Raw genomic sequence first — 24172 nt, forward strand, 5'->3', positions numbered from 1 at the left:
TGAAATATATATAATGTTTTCTACGGTGATGATTACGATTCTGTTCAGCAGCGATTCTGAAGACATGTAACCCTAAAAACCGACTTTCGATGCCCGTGATGGGCAGAGATTGTCAACTGTGTAGGTTTGCGCTTACCAAAAATAAATTGTTTATTTGTTTTGAATTTCGCAAAGCTACACGAATGCTACCTGCGCTTGCCATCTCTAATTAAGCAGAACAAGACTAAAGGAAAGGAAGCTAGTCATCACCACCCACCGCTAACTCTTGGGTTATTGTTTTGCCAAAGAAAAGTGGAATTGACTGTTAATTATAGCGTCCACACGGCTGAAAGAACGAGCAAGTTTAGTGTAACGGGGATTTGGATCCTCGACCCTCAGATTACCAGGTGAGCGCCTTAACCACCTAGTCATGTCGGGCCTAACAACAACAACAAAGAAACGCTGTTTCATTAATTTCGTTAATGAGAAAATTTGTACTTTTAAAAATATTTAATTGATTGAAAAAACATTTTTCACTTCTATCTTTATATCTGTAATACTATCTGGTCGCTTACGGCGCAACAATATAGATAAAAGTTTCGTTTGAAACCATATCATACTGTATGCAGACTTTGATACATAAACTATAGGTTTTTTTTTCGCATCGTATTGATTTGAAAGTATTTCTAATTACATTATACCCAAGGAAATTATAACACACTTAACAACTGATAAACCTTGATGATGAGAAACCCACTTGATATAAAAATGTATCTCATTGATAAAACGACACGCTATGATGAATGTGAGAAAAATCATGACCGTTATACTGCACTACGTTTAAAAGAAATAATACTTCTGCAGCTAATGTTCGTGGGTTATTTATGTAAAGTACCATATAATTTATAACTGAAACCGTCGGTATTTGGTGAAACTTCATAATTTCAAAATTTAGGTATAAAGAAGAAAACTGTTCGTTTCACATGTATATAATTTATCCACGGCTATGGTTTCACCTAATACAGCCTTTACTGGCATATCCAAGGTCATAAATAAATTATGTTGTTTTCCCTCAGTGTTTTAAGTATATTATCTAAGTAAAGTATAATATATTATTTATTTATTGCTACACTTATTAAAATATTGGATAGACTGTTAAATGTATCGAATATTATTACGTTTGATTTTTTTGCTACTGTACTTTTATTGTAGAGGAGTTTTGCATTGTTTTCTTAACATATCTATTTACGACTAATCTGAATCTCCTAAGCTAGCCGAACCTCGTGAAACATTATTGGGATTGTGGCCGAAAACATCGTTAGCAAGGATGAAACAACGTATTCTAATCTTCACAAAGTAAGGACGCAAGAAGAGTATACTTGATTATCTATAGTGATTGCCAGGCTGATTTTTAGTAAATAGCTCGCTCTGATCGCAAGTTAATACTAATCCCCCTCTTATCTAAGGAAGCTACCATACATTAAGCTAACACCGAATCAATTGTGGCCTCTGTTATGAGCAGCATTAATAGTGTCATCCAGTGAAATGTATAAATCGATATAAACTACTGCTGCTTATTTGCTGTTGTCCGTACCAATGCCAAAGGCATCCTTTATCTGTGAGAAGTAAGGCTGGATCTACAGATTACTTGTTATCTGGCTACAAGTAAAGCAAGCTCTAACTGAGAAAATAGTATTGTTTTACGTAATTATTCCACCGCAGGCTGTGCTGCTGTCTGAAGAGAATGTACCTCACCGAAGTCAACAGTCTGGTTCCTTATGTTTATTCGTTTGCGACAAAAAAGGTGTACTTATATTGTGGATGACGGTCGGTATTTTCAGTGCCAGAATATCTTTACTATTAAGTTGGAAGTGAGTTCACGTTGAACTAATGGCACTTTAAGATGTTAATTCGTACTACTCGGCTGTGATTAGCTGGCTTTTGTTTGTCTGATGGCTGTTCACATGAGTTAGAATTTCGGATGTCTTCTTTGTAGCATGACCTTGGTTTATAAGTACAATATCAGTAATTTGAACTTGGTGAATCTCTTCAAAGGTGGAACAAAATTGTATGAGACCACATAGCAAAGGCTGAACAATTAATTATTTCTATTTCAGATCTGATCATTAGATGCTTCATTTGTGACATACTAAAATGATAGGGTGTCTCTTGTCTTGGCATAACTGAAATATTGCAAATTCGAATTATTCTTCAAATTTTTTGGTGCGACGTATGCACTTCATATTCCTTCCCGTATGCGATGTATGCACTTCATATTCCTTCCCGTATGGGTATTTCTAATAGTAATGGCTGAAAGTAATGGTTACAAATGAAAACACTTTTCGCGCTGTCACCAAAGTAAATTTACAAGTAACTTAGTATCGGAATAATAAGGTAATTTTTGTGTGTGGGGACACATACTACATATTGAAGTAGAATGTTCCAGAAATATCTTACCGCTTTATTATTATTATAAAACGTTTTTTGAAAATTTACTATTATATTAACATTTTACGTTTCCCTACATAAGTATTGAAGTATCATTAATCTGAAAAATTATGTTCTTAAAATTCATTATAATGAAACGTTTTACCACACACAGTGAATATAATCAATTTTCAATATTAAAAACGTGGTTCCTGCTTCATAACACAGAAAACATGTTTTAAATTAATTTGCCATTTAATATAATCGACAATGGTAGTTTGTACCATACTACGTTTTGTATTCCGTACGTTCGTCTGAGTTGAATTCTATTATAAAAGAAATATCTAGTTAAATTAAGGTTTTATTCTTTTAACATATTACACAATAATGAATACTAAACCTTAAATTGGTTTAAACTTACAAACACAAGCAGGTCGAAATCGGAAATAGAAATCAACTGCCGTAAAATTAAGTTTCATCACATTTCTCAAGCCTGGTTTGTTAAACAGGTTTTTTTTTTTTTTTAAAAAGACATTTTCGAACAATTTGATTCTCTTATTCTTCTTTGACAATAAATAACTAAATACCAGAAGAAGGAACAACAGAAGTATGTTACTGCCGACTGGTTACTTCTCTATGGTTGGTGATTCAGGAAAAGGGACGATGGTAAAGTACTTAGACTGCGCACTGGTGAACGTGTAATGACAGGACTCCATAGTAATTGGAAGGAGGAGAGCCCGTGCTTCGACGGCTGTTCAAAACTTATGTAGCGTGTAATCGTAACCAATTATGGCTCGTACATAATACACTAGATGCTTTAATACACATTAGAATTAACCATTCGAACACAGCTACAATACATCAACAGAGTTTGAAATTATTTATGCCAATTTTCTATTTATCCACTAAATTTTAACACATTAAAAATATGTTTAGCTGAAAACAGGGCTCGTTGTGTAATTTTGACTTTCAATAAATCCACGCACACAAGTTGAATCTCTTTTTATTTAATATATAATACCTCACGATACAAACATCTCTTTAGCAACTTACCAGAAACAATGATACACATATAAGTATAACGAAAATACATTAATTTATACATTTGTCACATAAAAGATGGAGTCTAGTTAGTTCTCTTTAGATCTCTTTTTCTTTGTTTTGCTGGTGTGATATTATATTGTTTTGGCTTTTTTGAAGTGAAATAAATATTAATGTTTTGTTCAAATTCCGACCGCACGATTTACTGATGAATTCGTTGTAAAAGTCCAACAGTAACAGCAGTTAATTCCAATAGGTGCAGTTCCATGACATCACAGACTACACCTAACACTAACACAGTAAAGTCACCTTTTATTTTTACTTGATGAATCTAAGCTCACAATCTAAACTCAATCAGTATTCTTGTACTCTTCAGCTTTACAAGTTCTGATTGTATCTTGATGCTCAAAATTAATCGCAATTTACAACTATACACTGGTACATTATTGTGTTATTCTTTATACAACCATACACTGGTACATTATTGTGTTATTATTTATACAACCATACACTGATACATTATTGTGTTATTCTTTATACAACCTTACACTGATACATTATTGTGTTATTCTTTATACAACCATACACTGGTACATTATTGCGTTATTATTTATATAACATTACACTGATACGTTATTTTGTTATTATTTATACAACCATACACTGATACATTATTGTGTTATTATTTACATTTAATAAAATGATATTTAGATTTCTTAAATAACCAATAAATGTTTAAGTACTTGAAAAAATGAATAATTTCGAATAACCTTTTAAATGTAAATTAAATTCATTATAGACTTTCAAATGAATGACTAAAATAACCACATCGTGAGTGGTAACTGGGCCCACGGAAATAAATTGAATTTTGTGGAAAATAAAAAAAATAAAATTCTAAGAATTGAATGTTATTAATTCAAACAAATATGTGTACTTGGAATATTATGTGCTCAACAAGTGCCATAATATCTTAAGATGAAAATAAATTTTAATCAATTCTGAATTATTTGTCACGTTACAGAAATAACTTCGTCCTTTCTCCTTATTTTACACGGATATAGCAAGTTGCATGACTTGCTAATCTGAAATGCATATTGAATTAAAAGTAATGAATGAAATGAATTAGTCGTCGATACCGAAGTATTCTTGTAAAACTTGCTGTTGTGGTAATTTTAGTGGATAACAATCCAAACTGCGTTCTTTGATTCTTTTTATATAGCAGAAATTTTAGGGTTGAAGCAAAAAAATTGTTCTTCCTTCAATTTATCTTTATTATGCATATAACAGTAGCTTCATTGGGAAAAAAAAATTAAATGTTAAACCAAACACATGTTATTGCAATTGGTCACACCGTTTATTTGGTTGTATGGTGTACAGCGTAATTGTAGCTCAGCCAAGGAGTCTTTCTATGATTCTAAATGAGCAATGTAAATCTCTATACCTTTAAATATAAGTGGGTTATTGTTACAAGCAAACCTCTAGCTATCTTTTAGGCTGATATTTCACTATTTATGTATTTTATAATTACCTGTGAGTTACTCACAGATAAAACTATAATATACGCTTCAACAAAGCTCGTAATTTTTAATAAAAAAGAACCACTTAAAAACGGTAACAAATATATACATATATATTTAGATCTACAAACTGCCAGAACAATCATATATTTACAAAATAGCTCAGAGTTAGACAGTTAGCTTCATTTTTGTACAATTTAAATTATTTATTATGAAAGAATAGCTATAATAAAAAATAACTTTTAAAAATCTTCAATAAATACGAATATTTTAGGACCTACAAATGGATTGAACAATGAAATATTTAAATAATTCACAGTGTTAGCTACTCAACGTTTTTGCCCAATTCGTATTGGTCATCATGAAAAAATAGCTTTAATAGAAAATTACTTTTTAAGGCTGTTAATAAAAATTGATACTTTAAGATCTACAAACTGGCAGAAGAATCATATATTTAAATCATATATTTAAAATTCTTACGGTGCTAAATATTGAACTTACTTTTTTGCCCAGTTCAAATCGGCCATTATGAAAAAATAACTATGATAAAAAAGGAATTTGAAAATCCTTAATAAATACAGATACTTTAGATCCTATAAATTGAGAGAACAATCAAATATTAAATTTTTTTTGTCCAGTTCAAATTACCTATTATGAAATAATAGTTATAATCCATAAAATACACATGTCTGACACAGTTTGTTAAATGATTTCTATTTCTTCCTACATTAAAAGAAACGTATGCAAAAACATTACCTTTTCTACACAGAGAAATAAAAAACTGAGTGTTTGAATCTCGGTAACTAGCAATCGAGCATTAAACAAAGCTGCATTTTTGTTAATGTGGTCAAAATCTTTCTTTAGTTTTTTACTGCATAAACCTCAAACTGAACATATTTATTTAGTAATAATTGTAAATGTTTAGAATTTCTTTTAATTGATCATTCAAATTAATCATAATTTCATGCTTACAAATGTTATGTTTTTTAATTCTGCAGTTTTACTTCTTACTAACATTCAAAGATTATAATGTTGAATTATAGAGATTAATGTTTATATTTTTATAAACCTTATTTGTATATATTTATAATTATCTGATATTTAAGAAAGTGCCTCTCTGTCATCTAGAAGTGCCTCTGTCATTTATGTTTGCTTCTTAAAATATTAATTGATTAAACAATTAATTAGGTGTTAACTTTCTTCATATTATAACTACAATTTCGAACAGTGGACCATAAAGCAGCCAGATTATCACTAATTAAAACCATTAATATTACAATATGTCTTACAACATGCGATTTTAAAATACATCTATCTATAAACGATCTCATTTTGGAAATACTGTTTTAAAACAATGTACAGTAAAACTTACAGTACATTAACATCTGTACGACAAATGTTTCACAAAAGAAACACCTACATCCAGAGACGACTACATACGGATGAAACGCTTTTGTCTTGCTATTTATACCAAGTCCAACTTTCTAGATTGACTGAAACTTACACAGTTACAAAACGCTATTGTATCAGTTACACCCATAAGTCTATATTCTAATTTCAAGCTAGTTACTTGTAAGCTAGCTTTCACAATGCTTTCAGTCTGTGCCACTGGGATATGGCAGTTCTGGCTTTAGCCAGCATGTCACACCAGTGTTTGGACTCAGTGGGTCCGCTCCTAGAGGATAAAATAACCTTTCCAATGTGCTCGTTCCGTCCAATTGTGTCAAAGTCCATGACCGTTACAGACAGGTAAGTTTCCCGGATGTGTTCCCAAGGTACGATGAACGTAAAGGTTTCGTTAAATACCGGGTTTAGTGTCCGGTTATGGATCTTGGTTTTCTTTTTTTCCACTCGTTTATCTCCCCGATGAAGCCACACCTTAACGTACGGATCTAAAAACAACAACAAAACAAAAAAGGTCAAAGGTTCTCAAGAACAAAATACGTACCAACTTAAAACACTAACTATAAGACTCTTCATTCTCGTTTAAGGTTTATTAAATTCGCAGCTTCTTTGTTAAAACAAATAAGAGTTTCTTTAGAAAGTGTTTCAAGAAGTAGAGCAACCATCGTTAATCTGATTACTACAGAAGTTTGGTAGCACTACAACAAACAAGTAAGACTTTCCTTATCCCGAGAAATATATTGAATTATACAACTTAAGATTTTAAATGCCATCAACAGTTATTCGATAAAAAACGGATAAGGAAAATTACCTTTAAATTATTAAACCAGTATTCCCAGAAAATAATCTAACTTGTATTTCATTATGTAAGAATGTCTTTGACTGTCCGGGCTTCCACTTTGACTTTCATGTACAAACAATTTTGTACTTAGACGTTTTACGGGTTCTAAGAGGAAGTATGTGGAATCATATTGAATAAGGAATTGCCGCAGATACTTCAGATATCATTGAGGATGCTATGGAAAATTAAATTTATTTAACTAGTCATATTTCAAGATAGTCGTCATATGAAATATGTCAGCTCATGATTTTCTTATGTGTATTTGTTTCAAACTGTTAAGAAATTTAAAAATCTCACACATAGTAATATTTTGTGAATGATGCACATAAAATAATTGTTAAATTACACATCCTAGTCTGTAACCGCTATCAAACAATACTTCCCATTTAGAGTGGAAAAAATTGAAATCTAAATGTGACAACATAGAAATCTGTTTTCGTAAACATCTGGAATGAGCTCACTGTGACAAGATTTTGTTTTAATCTAATGAGAAAGAGTTTTAGTGTTAGCATTGAAACCTGCAATTTTAAATATTTTAGATGTAAAAGTCAAATGTTTGTCCTGACTGGACTTTACCTGACAACCCGTTGATATCCTTAGCTTTCAAGTTCCTTGCCTTGATAAGAGAAATGGACAGCTCACTTGTTCTGGGGATATAAATGAGTGTCACCAGTATCTCGCCCAACTGAAAAAAGATCAAATCGTTTATTAGTAATGATACATTAAACATGATCTAACATACCTACCTGATGGAACTCATTAGTAATAATACAAAATCGTTAGGCCACTTTCCATTATTATACATTTCCTAGATGGAAATCTTATTAGTACAATACACTTGAACTGTTTATTAATACAACATCTGGATTACTGGAGCTTGTAGTTTGATGGACAAGGTTTGATCCAGTCCACGTTCTAGAGTGTTTCATAGTTAATTCCACCTTTCACTCTCAGATACGTAGACATAGGTTTTTTGCACATTTTTATACAAGTTCACGTTTAGCGTAAGTCAATTTTCTAATCTGTTGCTGCTGAACTCCATATGTGCTTACAGTAATGGATGTATAACCAGTACACATACTTCTGCAAACATTTAAGAATATTTTCAGAAGGCGGTAACATTCGTTGGTCTGCTAACTTATAAGCTAACAATGTTAAAATATCAGCATATGGAAATAATTCAGTCCATTTAGAGAAATAATCAGTTGTGGCCATCACACACTATTGTCTTTATTGTTTGACTTTGAGAAGGGTCAGAGTATATTTTTGGTAATACACTGTGGTGAAGAAGTGATCATCCTTTATTATGACGCGAGCAACCTCTCTGTGCAGAATGGTATAATTAATACTGTCATTCAACATCTTTATTGAAAAGGGCCAAACCCAGGTGTCCATTGGATGGCTATAGTGCGTGAAACTATCTGGTCTCCGACATTTGTAACAATTAAAAGGATCTTGTCTCAAGGCCTTTAGAACAACTACCTGCACTACAATAAGCACTCTTCCTAGTATGGGGTCTATAAAAATGGTAGAGTGCCCCCTCCTATACCTCATACAAGGGTTCCGAGCTTCCATGCTACATTACTAGAACTGTATCAGCCAAATATTTTATCCGCTATATGGAAACTAACGACACACCATCTTGTGAGATGCCAGCTTTGACTTCACTATTACGTCCAGAATCTTAGTGCTCCTTATTACTTTTTAACAGGCTAAATAATTCAGTCTTTAAACAACTACTTTATTTCTGTACTAATTACAGAGGTTGAGTACATTATATTTGTTACGTATTATCCCAAACGAGTCTTCGATTTATTATGTTACGTACGTTATGTACTAAGATTTCAAATAGCCGGAAAATTTAGTTTAAAAGTTAAATAAATGTAAATGAGATTGAAACACACAGTTTTCTTTCTTAACACACACACACATATATATTAATATACAAATATAAACAATGCAATTTATAATAATGGTTATACAAATGATGATTTATATGCAAGAGGTTTATAAACCTACAGACAAACTGAGTCTGATATTCGGTCTAGAACTAAATATTTTATCGACAATCCAGGTCCACGACGAGCAAGTTAATTCTGACTTGATATTATCACATCTTGCTTAAACTAGCTAGCTTGGTTGGCCTCACACCGCTTACAAGCATGCTCTTTCCCGAAGAAGATACTTAATGTCCTTATAAAGAAGCAAACAAACTATAAACGGTTTATATTGTTCGATATCTATAAAATTTCTTGATTAAATTCTGCAGTTTCTTGATTAATAAGCGTTAATCACAATTATAGCTTCCGAAGCTTATAGTATGCTGACTGTAGCTGATCAACAATAATAATACTGTCTCTTGGCGCCTTGATTTATATACTTTAATGCCAGTTTCTGGAACGTTCACCAAGGTTTTTAATCTCGCTAGCGTTTTCCTAAAACAAATACTGTTGATTCTTACTCTCAAGAATATTCTACAAATTTAGATAACAGGCGAGACTTGCGCAACACACATCAAACAATACACGTCACATGCATGTAAATTCGTAATGTCGTCACATATTATAATGGTTTTGGATTCTCGCCATATCTTTGCAGACCATGTTGGCATGTTTCTTTATGCTATATATAACGACTGTGTTCACGTCAGTGAGCTTTCAGTGGTTCTCATTACAAAATACTTAATCATGAGACTGTCATGTTCAAAGCACATCTTACCTCTCGAATGAGTTTTATATAATCTTTTCCCGTAAAAGGACAGCTGTTTCCCAGCGTTTGTTTCAAGAGTTCTTGAATTTTCACGTGTTACAAGAAACACTTTACTTGCCATAGTTGTGGTGCGACTAGGTCTCTTTCTAGATGGTACTGATGCCTCACCTATGTTGATCTATATCCACGTTTATTTATTTTTTATTTCGTTAAATACAACAGACATTCCCAACTTGAACATTCTAAGTCACATATCTGAACAGATTTTTATGATCCAAGTCTATTAATATTTTACATTGGAGGGATCTGTTAGGTATTCCTTTCCGTTTGCGGTAATATCTAATTACCCACAAAATACCAAACAAATTCCAATTATCTTTCCACCAGAACGTGATACAGGCTTTGGTTGTCATATAATCTTTTGTTTTGCACATTTTGCATATGAAAATTGTTTTCATATACTATACCACATTGCACAAGAGAAAAGATAAAACCTTCCAGAACATCTAAGAACCACCAGAAATACGTCGGTGACCTGCTGACAGAGTAGCCAATATTGTTGTAAAACCCAAGACATACATCCAGTGTAACTTACTTTTATTTTTATACAAACACATACTAGGTATATATACAACAAATCCACTTGCCAATATTATAGGCAAATGTTACTAATTACATATCAACACTATTATGTATCTCGTTCTCAGAAAGATTAGAACAGGAGTAAATGTGGCTTAGTTTATGAGCAGTAAACAGTGTAACTTATGTATTACTTCCATCCTGTATTTGCTTTGCGAGTAGTAGCACTTCAACGTGTAATTTAAGTTCCTTTACAAACTCTATTTAGTAGAATGTGGCCTAGTTTGGATGGTATTGAAAAGCAAATTAAAAACCTCAAAACATGCACGAAATTGTATTAAACGAGAAGAGGCTTCTCAAAATGTGCACACTTATTTACAATTAAGCAGATAGCGCACACGTAATAACTTATTGTCAGCTACTCCAAGGGATCATCTTCCCTAATGTTGCGTTGCAGACACCAAATTAGTTTTGCAGTTCCTATGAAATATAAATAGTATAATAAGGCTTAGAGATTGGAAAATGATCGCATATTATATTAAACCGTTGAAATGTAAATCATAAAATGGGAACATTACAATGTTTCGTACAATAAATCTCTAAAAGTTTGTACTGTAAAACGAGAAAATTGGACTGCTTATAAATAAAGCACTAACACTGAAAAACTCAATACCAAGGTAAAGTATTATGTATATAATGTATGAACTAATTACAGTACTTATCAACATAAATAAAGAGTAATTGGATCGTTTGTCATTACATACAAGGTTAGTTAATAAAACTTTATATAAGTCATTTTTATATGCTAACGAAGTAACAAAGTCACCAACGAGTAAGCTAATCCATAGAAGAGATATTATTCATTTCGTAAGACTGTAAATTGATGTACAGCGAAGTGATATGATATTTCGAGAGGAACAAAGAAGAGTCTTCAATGCCCTATACGGGAGTAGAAATATGCTACATAACAAAGAATTTTGGGTAATAACAGGCTTCCAAACTATATAAAAAAACAATCTGTAATGACACCTCCATCACAAAATAAAACTATGATTATGATAGAGAACCTTTCGACCCCCAAATCCATGGCAATGAAGTTGGGAATATCTCAAAAAGTTAATAAGCAAGATTGGAAGTCAATGAAGGTTCGAGCTACTAATTACGCCTAAATATCAAAGTTTGTATTTATGAGAAATTTAGTTAAACAAACTGGAATCACAACAATCATATTCGACTAAATATCAGTCACGTATCCTAATGTAGATTGGATATAATCCTTTAAGAGCATGACACAATCCAATTAGGTTGCTTATTATGGTAGCATTTGAACTGCTTACATTGCGTATTACTTACAATGTTTGGATAGTTTATCAGTATAAACATGAACTGACTGGAATATTTGCAACATTTTATATCATATAAAATTATTGAACTATTTATTTGTTACACTAAATTGCCTGACACATTAATAACATATAAAGCGCCTCGAATTGCGGGGTGCGTTTCATGGAAAATGGTAGGAAACTTCGCATTCGTATTTTAGACCATGGATGCAGTTTGAGGGTCGTAGGTTCGAATCTCTGTCATCGAACATGCTCATCGTTTCAACCGTGAGGGCGTTATAATGTGAGGGGTAATTCCACTAATCGTTGATAACAGAGTAGCCCAACAGTTCTGGGTGGAAGGTATTGACTAGCTGCCTTCCATCTAGTCTTTCACTGCTGAATTACAAACGTGTAGCTTTTTGCGAAATTCAAACTGTAACGGAATTACTATTGTATATTTATTTTAACATCTAGGTTTAATTTAATTTGTTTTTTCTTTTTGAATTTTGCGCAAAGCTAGCCGTCTATAATTTAGCAGTGAACAACTATAGAGAAGGTAGCTAGTCATCACCACCTATCGCCATCTTTTGGACTACTCTTTTACCAACGAATAATGGGATTGATCGTCACATTATAACGCCTCCACGGCTGAAAGGGCGAGCATGTTTGGTGTAACGGGGATTCGAATCCGCGACCCTCAGATTACGAGTCGAATACCTTAACCACCTTGCCATGCCGGAACTTTAATTTAGTTCAGTATATATTTAGAAATGAGTAACCCGTACTGTTAAATGTGTATTGCAAAATTCTTCCCTATTCACTAAATCTGTAGAATATTCTCGAGGGTAAGAATTAACAACGTATATACGTGTGTATATAAATACAAGTAATTGCCAGTGGAACTGTTAATTAGTTGCTTTTCTTGAAGTCGATATATAGAATTCACTACCACCAAAACTAACTTTATGTTCAATAACCAAAATTACCTACAAATAAATGGCCTAAGTATGGGGAATCCTGCGTCACCATTTCCAGCCAACATTTTTATGACACAGCTTGAAGCTCCAGCGATCAATTCAGCCTTACACCCACCACTATACTGGTACAGGTATTTCGATATTACAATTGCTGGATTCACATCTACAGAACACACATTTAGTTTTTTCAATCACGTTAACTCGCGATACCCCGACATTGAGTTCACCTGTGAACAGGAAAAAACTAACCAAATAGCATTCCTTAACCACAAGATTACTAGAACCAATACACAATTCAAAACAGAAATCAAGAAAAATCATCTATACTGGGTTATACATTTCCTTCGACTCAGCACATCAAACAAAACAAAAACTCAACATGTCAAGAAACCAAATAAATACAGCCATAAAACTATGCTCACCCCATAAAATTAACAATGAAATAAACAAAAATAAACAACACTTCATCAACATTAACAAATTTCCTCCAAAAACCGTGGGAAAAATTATACACACACACCTAGATCAAACAAAGAACAATAAATCCCAAGAAACAACAAATTGCAAAACATTACACTGCTACATACCATATGTTCCTGACATGAGCGAAAAAAAAACCAACATTTTGAAAAAAAGACTTAAGATAACACAACATTTCAGTAAACACCAAATTTATTCAAAAACCAGGTACAAAACTGAAGTCCATACTATGTAAAAACTACACTCAAAACCACAACACCAACACAATTTATACAATACAATGCACAACAGCCACGACATCTATATTGAAGACACAAACAGAAAAATGGAAACTAGAGTCAAAGAACGCAACACACGTTTTTAAACACTGCAAATCAAATAACACAACATAACCATATAAAACACCCAGGTATTAAGTTGGGAAACAAATATAAATAAACGCAAAATCAAAGAATCCCTACTTATGCAATAACTAAAACCAAATTAAATCAATACAAAGGAACACGTTTATATCTATACTAATTAATAACCTAACATCTAACTGCAACACCCCCTACAATCCCGTACTCGATTATATTCTCGTCCCTAAGACAAAGACACTCTCTTTGTTAGCCTGAAGATGACCTGGGAAGGTCGAAACGTTGTTCTCTGCATATCAATAAAAGTGTTAATACTCATACCAGACGTTCTCAGATACATTTTTATATCAGTGGGTTTCTCATCATCAAGGTTTATCAGTTGTGTTATAATTTCCTTGGGTATAATTTAATTAGAAATACTTTCAAATCAATACGATGCGGATAAAAAAAACACCTATAATTTATGTATTAAAGTTTGCATACAGTATGATGTGGTTTCAAACGAAACTTTTATCTATACTGTTGCGCCGTAAGCGACTAGAGAGTATTGTTTGTTTGTTTTCGGAATTTCGCACAAAGCTACTCGAGGGCTATCTGTGCTCGCCGTCCGTAATTTAGCAGTGTAAGACTAGAGGGAAGGCAGCTAGTCATCACCACCCACCGCCAACTCTTGGGCTACTCTTTTACCAACGAATAGTGGGATTGACCGAAACATTATAACGCCCCCACGGCTGGGAGGGCGAGCATGTTTGGCGCGACGCGGGCGCGAACCCGCGACCCTCGGATTACAAGTCACACGCATTACGCGCTTGGCCATGCCAGGCCTAACTAGAGAGTATTACAGATATAAAGATAGAAGTGAAAAATGTTTTTTCAATTAATTAAATATTTTTAAAAGTACAAATTTTCTCAGTAAAAAAATTAACCAAACAACGTTTCTTTGTTGTTGTTTTCAGGCCTGGCATGACCAGGTGGTTAAGGCGCTCGCCTCGTAATCTGAGGGTCGCGGGTTTGAATCCCCGTCACACTAAACTTGCTCGTTCTTTCAGACGTGGAGACGCTATAATTAACAGTTAATTCCACTTTCCTTTGGCAAAACAATAGCCCAAGAGTTTGGTGGGTGGTGATGACGAGCTTCCTTTCCTTTAGTCTTGTTCTGCTTAATTAGCGATGCTTAACGCATATAGCATTCGTGTAGCTTTGCGAAATTCAAAACAAATAAACAATTTGTTTTTGGTAAGCGCAAACCTACACAGCTAACAATCTCTGCCCATCACGGGCATCGAAAGTCGGTTTTTAGGGTTACAAGTCTTGAGAATCGCTGCTGAACAGAATCGTAATCATCACCGTAGAAAACATTAAATATATTTCACAAACAGAAACAAGGTTATTGACGTTACTACTCATGGAGTTAGTATATTTATGTCTGTCATCATCATCATCTGCTTCTCCATTCCATTAAGGAACATAGGGTCGCAATCACTGCGGTTTCCGTAACAAGAATTTAAGTGAGTAGGTTGTTAGCCCACTGCACCTAGCCGTCCCTAATTTAGCAGTGTAAGACTAGAGGGAAGGCAGCTAGTCATCACCACCTACCGCCAACTCTTGGGCTACTCTTTTACCAACGAAAAGTAGGATTGACCGCACATTATAACGCCCCCACGGCTGGGAGGGCGAGCACGTTTGGGGCGACGCGGGCGAGAACCCTCGACCATCAGATTACGAGTCGCACGCCTTAACGCGCTCGGCCATGCCGGGCCATATTTATGTCTGTACTACGTCAATTCGTTTAATTAAACAGTTTTCGAGTAAACTAATCAGAACCTCAATATCAGGACAGTAATAAACTACTTTTCTTGAAAGGGACGTTTTACTTATTATTACGATCCAATAAAAGTTTTAGAAGTTAAACTATGGAAATTTTACTCTCTGTTAATTGAAATTGTTCATATTTTGTGCAACTAAATTGTTCACACTGATGTACCTAATTATCTATTATGGTTGGTTATTATTTGTATAGTTTGATCAAAGTAATATGGCGATTCTAGTTTGGAATAGTAAATAATTCTTAAATCGAAAACTAGTCACACATTATGATTTATTTCAATGTAGAAACAATCAAAGTTAAGACACTGAAACTACCCAAATGATGATTCAAGTGCATTTTTATTTTATTATGTCACATACTCCGATAACTTAACAGGAAGAGGAATTATTACGCTAAATATTGGCTTTCGATACCAGCAGTAGGTTCAGCAAAGATAGCCTTAAGTGCCGTTAGAACGATGCATCAAATTAACTACATTATTTACTGGGTTAATGTAAAGTTCTGAGCTATGCAAGTCATTTGATTTAATCAAAAGCTACAGATAAACTTTCTTAGGCAAATAACTCCTAAACGACAATCTTGGACACAACGGTTGGTAATATTTAGTTAGAATTACATATAAAGATGTATTATTACTCTTTTCGAATTAAGACAGAAGAATCGATAATTTTGTGCATTTTACTGATACTGATAAATTTAGAGTTTCAACATTTTATGACTCTCAGGTCACAAAAATCTAAAACAACAAAATTACTGTACTTTTTATTAATCAAGAAAAACTTGCCAAAAAGAAAAGAAACGAAACGTTAGGTTCATTCTCCTATTAATTTGATATATGTCCACGAGTTAGGTCCCTTCCAGTAAGTACTACCATTTCTCAATACAGATAAATAAAATAGTAATGGACTTAGGTTGCTTTAGATCTGTGAAAGACATTTCAAACGCCGTACGCAATCATTAAGATTTTTGTTGTACACGAATCTATGCTTCATAATCCCAGAATATTAAACCAAGCCTGAAGATAAGTCGTATCTGTATTTTTTGTTGTTGAATGATTAGAAGAATAACAATTACAAAATAAATTATAACCATAACAATGGAAACATTCAGGGGATTCTTTCATTATTAAAAAGAAATGATACACTTGATATTGATCTCTGGATCTACCATTATTGATCTTTCTATTTCCCAAACAGAGGAATGTCTGTGGACTTCTAACAATAGAAACTGTGGTTCGATACCAGTGGTGGTCTCAGCACAGATAGTTGACTGTTTATTGATAAGCACAAATCTACATTAACAAAATTAATTTTGATTTTTTTTGGTAATTATATTTTTTATGGTAGGTTTAACATTGATCTTTGAAAGCTATTTTTCCTACTCAAAAACTTTATGATGTATTTTAGTAAGACACAAATGCCAGATACCTTAAACTGAAAGATTTCGAGCAGACTTGTATCGAGCTTATTTGCTAGAAGTGCATATTAAGTTCCATTTAGAAAAACGAATCCTTAGATGTTATTCAATAATACTACTAGCTGTTCGATATACTTCTGATAAAAAGATTTATTTGTTAGTTTTTTGAATTTCACGCAAAGCCAATCGAGGGTTATCCGCGCTAGCCGTCCCTAATTTAGCAGTGTATGACTAGAGGGAAGACAGCTAGTCATCATCACCCCCCGCCAACTCTTGTGCTTCTATTTTATCAATGAATAGTAGGATTGGTCGAAAAATCATAACTCGCTCTACGGTCAAAAGGTCGAATATGTCTAATGTGACGGGTATTTAAACCCCCGATTCTTAGAGTACGTGTCAAGGGTCCTAATCACATGGCCATACCTGGTGAAAAAGAGTTGGTTTATTCAATACATACTAATCAAAGATTTGTACGTTACAATCATAAAGGTTACCTATTATTCTTTCGTAAAGTCTTAGAAAGTACCAGATTCTATGCCTGAACAACTTACTATATATTCTATTTATACGTAGTTTTTAACCTATTAAAAACTTACATGCAGCCAGTATTATATTATTGTAAAAAAAAAAAAAAAAAATTTTACTTTATTTTTAATCGTTGTTGTTTGTTCGTTCATTCGTTTTGAATTAAGCACAAAGATATACAATAGGCTATCTGTGCTCTGCCCACCACTTGTATCGAAACCCGGTTTTTTAATTAGTTTGTGTTAAATGGCCGATACGAGCTACTTCAAAGGTGCTAATAAATTGGCGGGAAAAGGGAATATTTAACAAGACAAGCACATTGTTTATTGAAATTCTTCAGTTCACGAGAACAAGCGAACAAAAGAGCTTAGCTCAGGTGTTCATATCCCAAGCTGCGATTTCTCTTTATGGTATTGATTACCAATGGCAACAGATCTATGAATTGTATACCGTGTTCATTACACATGTAAAGGTGTGAATAAGCATATATAATTCTCATTATTAAGTATCATACAAGTAAATCACCGACCCAACCATTTTAAACTGTGGGGCAGTTAAGAAATAGAGAGAATCACAAGGGAGTATAACAGTAACTTCTACTGAGTGTATGTGTATATTTATACTTTGTTAATCGGCTGTTGTTGTTGTTTTTTAATCTCCTTAATGTTATTAAGCTTAAATAAAACTTTGTTTAGGAAAAATAATGATAAATAACAACGTATCTATGAAGCTGAGATGCATAATTATTTGATATAAATTACCAACAGCATAATTAGAAATAGAAGGTTAGTCAAAATTCGGGATTAAAAACATTTTCGTTTATTGAAAATAATCCTAAGTGTAAACCAAAATCCATAAAATAATCCTAAGTGTAAACCAAAATACATAAAATAATCCTAAGTGTAAACCAAGATACATGAAATAATTCTCAGTATAAACCAAAATACATAAAATAATCCTAAGTGTAAACCAAAATCCATAAAATAATCCTAAGTGTAAACCAAAATACATAAAATAATCCTAAGTGTAAACCAAGATACATGAAATAATTCTCAGTATAAACCAAAATACATAAAATAATCCTAAGTGTAAACCAAAATCCATAAAATAATTCTCAGTATAAACCAAAATACATAAAAAGAAAACTATTTAGACGACAATTTTCTGAATTATCATTACCAACTGCAAGAACATTTTAACATGTATATTTAATAAGCAAAGTAAACACTTTACTGCAGTAAAATTAACTAGGTCGTGACCTATATTTTATAAACAAAACATGATTGTATATTATTTCATTCCGAAAGAGAGACTGACCTGATTCAGCAATGTAGCTAAAATTATCATCTCAGATCTCTTGATCTCAGCCTCCTTTTTTGGAATGAAAGAGTGTACACGTGTATATTTTATCATAAAACAAACTATATGCCACACTTAAAGATCTAAAAAGTTATATTGGATATCATTTTATGTCACTAAACGTAGCTAAACTGATCAAATTTGACGTTTCTCGGAACATCAAAGCTAAGCTTAAACGTTTTCTTTTCACGATATATTCTACAGAGATACACAAAAGAAAGTGTAGAATTTATTTTTCGGAACAAAAGAAAGTAAAAGTAAAAAAAAAGCACCAGGCTATTTTCTACATTTAAATCCACACAAAGCATTTCCATTAGTCAGCAAAATCCACATGAAGCACTTCCATTGGTTGACAGATCTTTATCATCGAGGTAGCTGAACTGATGGCCGCTGACGCTGTTTGAAACAATAGCTATCAGCTGGTAATGGTACGGGTTTTCTTATTTAAGTCTCTCGGAGTGACAGTAGTAGGTTACGGACTTACAACGCCAAAATTCGGGGTTCGATTCCCCTCGAGGAACACAGAAAATACTTTAAGGTGGTTTTGTTATGTTATTGTTATTTAATCTAAGTTTATATGTTTTTATCTCACAGTTACTTATTCATAAATATACATACGTACATATAGATATATACATATGAGAAATTATAAATAAGTGTATCCGTTGTATAGTTGTATATCTTAATGAAACAAATGTTTGCACAGTTAGTTGGCGTACAATAAAACTTCGCTCACATGTTTATATGTATCGAACAGTAATAAACTAAAGGAACATTCGCACTGTTTCTTCTTTCTCATAACTATTCCTCATCATTATATTTAATACAAAAATTAAAAGTAGTTTTAATATTTAACAAAATCGAGAGTTTGTATCCTTTTGCTCCTGTATCCACCTTAGTTTTTATCATCTAAGGTATTTAGAAGGAAATATACTTGTATAATATCTTATAATTGATCGAAAGGATCAAACACAGAACTTACTAGAAGTTAAAGGGCAGTTTTAACTGAATGAAAAATAAATGTAAATTGATTAAAGGTTTTTTATGTAGCTTAAGATTAGTCTAACAAACAAACTTTAACAATCAATACCTTAATTTTCCTTAAGAGCGGTCTACAAAAAGGCAGGCTTTAACAACAAATACCTTAACTGTGTCTTCAGAGTAATCTATAGAAAAATAATGTTTTAATAATCACCACCTTAACTGTGTTTTGAGAGTGGTCTATACTCTACAGAAAAAAATTAAAATCAACTGTGGTTCTCTAACTTTAGCAACTTAAAGATCCATTTTGGGTTAAATATTTTTGGCGACCTATGGTTTTTATTTTGCAAGAAAAAATGTTATATGTACATGAAAAGCTGTATTCTAAAATTGGATGTTTTAACTCATATAAATTTAATTTTTTGCAAAAATTATGTCGTGTTATACAAATCATGTTTTAAAAATATTTTATGAAATTTCGGACATGATTCATGGGGATCCAAATGCACCCTAATGGTCTCAGTTTAAGAAGTGTAAGTCTACGAAAAATAAAAATAGATTTTAATAGGCAACACCTAAATCACTGTTCTGTTACACTTATTAGAGCCTCTGCTTTACTTATATTTAAAAGTTGTGAAGGTATTACACCAGGGATGATTATTATCATCTGTAAAGTTAATTTTGTAAAATAACTACAGATATATTTCATATGTACCTTTGTTTGCAATGGCCTCATTTGTGTATTTTAAAAATGATTTAGAACAACAAGTTAACAGTCTATGTATTATAGTTATTTTTATTCAAGTTTAGAAATTCTCCCCTAATAAACTATGAAGATTTTCTATGCAATTTCATAAACAGGATGAAACTTAAGCGTGCACCTCATGTCCTTGTTTATCTTTTTAATATTATTTTTTCTAAAAGTGTTCTGTGATAATGTTCGAATTTAAAATGTTTAGCTATACCACACGAAATATCATATCATCAGATGAGTTATATGTACTCACTTTTGAGTCTTCTGCCGGTTTGATGGATTTCCAGAATGTTGGCTTCTGAGTGAGATCGACTTGGCTTAATGGCAAATACACATCACCTATAGGATCGTCTCGCGTGAAGCGGTCATAGTCGAAGACATGTAGATAGAGAATGGACTTCTGAAGTTTATAAAGTGGATACCCTAGACAACATATATATATACAGACTGTCTGATCAAATATGAAATCGATTATTTCACTACAGTGAAAATGGTGTTAAAGGTTTCAGAACTGCAACATTAATAGAAATTTCTCACTGAAACTATGACGACTGTGAACTCTTTCCTTCTGAGAATAAAAGTAAGGGTATATGGCAAGAATTTATTTATTGAGGCAAAAAGAGTTAGCTGTAGGGGATAATTTTATTTACTCTTTATCGTTTATGTTTGATGTATTCGCACATATTTTTTTTTAAATGATCCATTAAATCTATCAAGATTTTTCTAAGATAGAGTGTTGAGTGTTCACTGAGAAGTAATTCCAGACGCACTAAGTTTTAACATATACTAATTTCCAAACAAACATTTATCTTCATAGAGCCTCAAAGTCGGCGCAGTCTAAAACATCTTATGGAAAACGATGTGACGAATAGTTTAAAGGTCATTGATCACAGCTTCACACCATCTAATGTGTTTGTAACTTTTCTTAGCTGTGAATAAAAATGTTTTGGTTTATGCTGACGATGTACATTTTAAAATTAATATGCTATAACAAATATGAATTTGAATACTGTTTTGTGTTAAATACAAATCAAAACTAGTTAAAACGTTGACAATGTGTGAATAATTATTTGTGTATTAAATAATAGCATAATTAAATGAAATGTTATTAAAATAAAGCTGGCATATTTCGGAGCAGACATGTTTTATGTTTGGATGTGGAATTCACGATGTGGATTAGTTCTTCGTTCCACTCAAAAAAGAAATAAATAACCAGGAAACAATTTGTATGCAAATTAATGGAATCATTAGAATTCAGTCATTAACGAGTCATAATTGGACACTAGAAAAACTCACTAGATTTACTACGTTCTTTCTGCTGTAATGGGAATGCGTAAAACATGTTAAAACGTGTAGTTTGTCCGAGTTAAAGAATACATCTGTGAAACACCTCAGTAAATTTTAAAAAGAAACTCAACAGGATGTTGATAAAATATATATTTTGTACTGTTGTTTCTAACATGATCATACCTCAGGAGTTATAATAATAAGACTGATTCCGTACAGTCGTTAAGAATATCTTGCATTTTAAAACTCATTCATGTGATTATTTCTTCAAGAAACTAAAAAACTCTTTATTTTTATAATTTTAATACCAGAAGATATCCAAACCTTTGAAGAAATCTCAGCTTTAAAAGTTTGTTTGTTAATAATTAAGCACAAAACTACACAATGAGCTATGTGTGCTCTGCCCACCATGAGTATCAAAACCCGGATTCTTGTATTGGAACTCCATAGATACACCGCTGCGCCATCTTAAAACAACTGTAAATATATAACATTTTAAATGTCAAACGGCCAGACAAAGGCAATGTTATTGCTATCTTTAACGCAAGTGAATACTTGAGTAACATACAAGTTATGCTCGACGACTCTGTCAAATTTTAAATCCTAAACAATGACTCTTTGTCACTTACCTAGATGGGGGGAAAAGTTAAAAGATAATTGAGAGAACTTAAAGGGATTAGTTTTAACGAAGCTTCATGCTAGAATAAAGGTAAATTCAGTAATTTGATACACTGATTATACGATACAGACTATAGTACTTCATTTCGCTGTAGATATGGTGTACTTACATATTGCGGTTTCCGACCTCTGCTGACTGTTAATCAACTTTCTGATCTCAAAGTTTAATACCTGACTGCTAGAGCGCCATCACCTGACAAAAGCTACAAACCTTTCTTCAACTTAAACATGATAATCATCGATATTTGTAAACTCAGTAGCAAGAAAACAAAGTAAGTTCTTTTAATCATGACGTAAGTTGGTAGAAATGTCCATACAAAAAGGAAAATTGTGAACTAGGAGTCATTTTAGTGGATAGAAAATTTGTTATTCACGAATGTCGCTTTTAGATTTTAAATTAATACTGTTCTTACACTCTTTACTGTGGAAAGACTATTTTGCGTGCAAACTAAAGATATTAGAGGAAACGTTGAACTGTCGTTTCGAGAGACATGCAACAAGTTTAATTCGTAGCTTGAGGTAAAAAGCTGTTATGTCGAACAGGAAGTTTTGTAAATGTCTTCTATCAGTGCGTAAAAAAAAACCTTTGAAAATTTCGAGAGACCAGAAAGTCAAACAATGAGAAGAGGTTGTTTTCAAGCTTGAAAGCAAAGTTTGAACTTGAAAGACTGTAGTTTTTCTGTTTTTTTTTTATGGTTAGGGTTGTCGTTTTTTTATATTATTTTTAACAAAAAAAAGAGTCCAAGATTTCGCCCAAATAGTGCTGGTAAAAAGAGCTCTAGAAAAGTAATGGTCTAAAAAGGTTCATTCATGTTGTAAAGAAAAGTACCAGTAGAGATTTAGTCCAGAAAAATATAAAGGAAATGTAAAGTTTAAGCCATTACAGTATTTATTGTTCTTACCCTCAAAATAAAGTGTTTCGTTCCAACGAGGATTTAAAGTCCTATGCTTGACTTTGGTTTCCAACTTGTGTTTCTTATCTGGCAAGAGATACACTTTCACATAGGGGTCGCTTGTTCCTAGAATACAAAAGCTTCAGCCTTACTTTAACCTGGTTTTTAAAATATTTTTAACAAACAACATCACACTCATGAAAACCAGTCGTCGTCCCTAAGCAAGTTATATTAACGTTTATAAAAGTATTAATGTAAACTATCAACTTTAAGCTTGCATTAGTTCTACAAACAAATAATTTTAAACAAACAAGAATGATTGGAAATAACATTGTTGGTATTTAACTGTAGGTACATTCAATATATTGTCTTGTAAAATATAAAGACAGTACAAAAAAATTCAAAATTGCTTTAACCTACTTTACCCATAAACCTCAAAGCAACAGAAGACAATACACTTTGTTTACAAACAGGTGCTCCTATGACGTGATATGACTCGAAAATATAAAACAATTATTATATATATATTAAAATCTACAAGACTGAGGTAAAATGATTTTGTAGTAAACGTTTCGACCAAACAATTGTGACCTCGATGAGACGTTAACCACGTGGTTCGTTTGCTTTTTTTACAGTTTTTACCATTTTTTTAAATTTGAAAATGATTTTGCTGATGACTTAATCTATATAATTTAATTTAAACTTTATCAAAGTACTTATAGAATAGAGAATATTTTTAAAAATATTAAAACTTAGAGCATTAATAAAAACTTGGCAAAAAAGAAAAGAAATGAAAGTAGTGAAATAAATAAC

The 24172-nt window shown here is 32.5% G+C and overlaps 1 protein-coding gene across 1 annotated transcript in view; it reads right to left on the minus strand.

Annotated features, from left to right (window-relative positions):
- Positions 1-3402: 3402 nt before the first annotated feature.
- Positions 3403-24172, minus strand: part of LOC143247258 (synaptotagmin-7-like) — a 70635-nt gene continuing 49865 nt past the window's right edge. Inside the window, exons 5-8 of the mRNA XM_076495005.1 lie at positions 23369-23485; positions 20755-20924; positions 7786-7894; positions 3403-6856 (exon numbers count right to left, since the gene is read on the minus strand). Of these exons, the coding sequence (XP_076351120.1) occupies positions 6549-6856; positions 7786-7894; positions 20755-20924; positions 23369-23485 (704 nt within the window). The 3' untranslated portion in view covers positions 3403-6548. The remainder of the gene's footprint in view (positions 6857-7785; positions 7895-20754; positions 20925-23368; positions 23486-24172) is intronic.

Source organism: Tachypleus tridentatus, chromosome 1, assembly GCF_004210375.1.
Source record: "Tachypleus tridentatus isolate NWPU-2018 chromosome 1, ASM421037v1, whole genome shotgun sequence".
Classification (NCBI taxonomy): domain Eukaryota; kingdom Metazoa; phylum Arthropoda; class Merostomata; order Xiphosura; family Limulidae; genus Tachypleus; species Tachypleus tridentatus.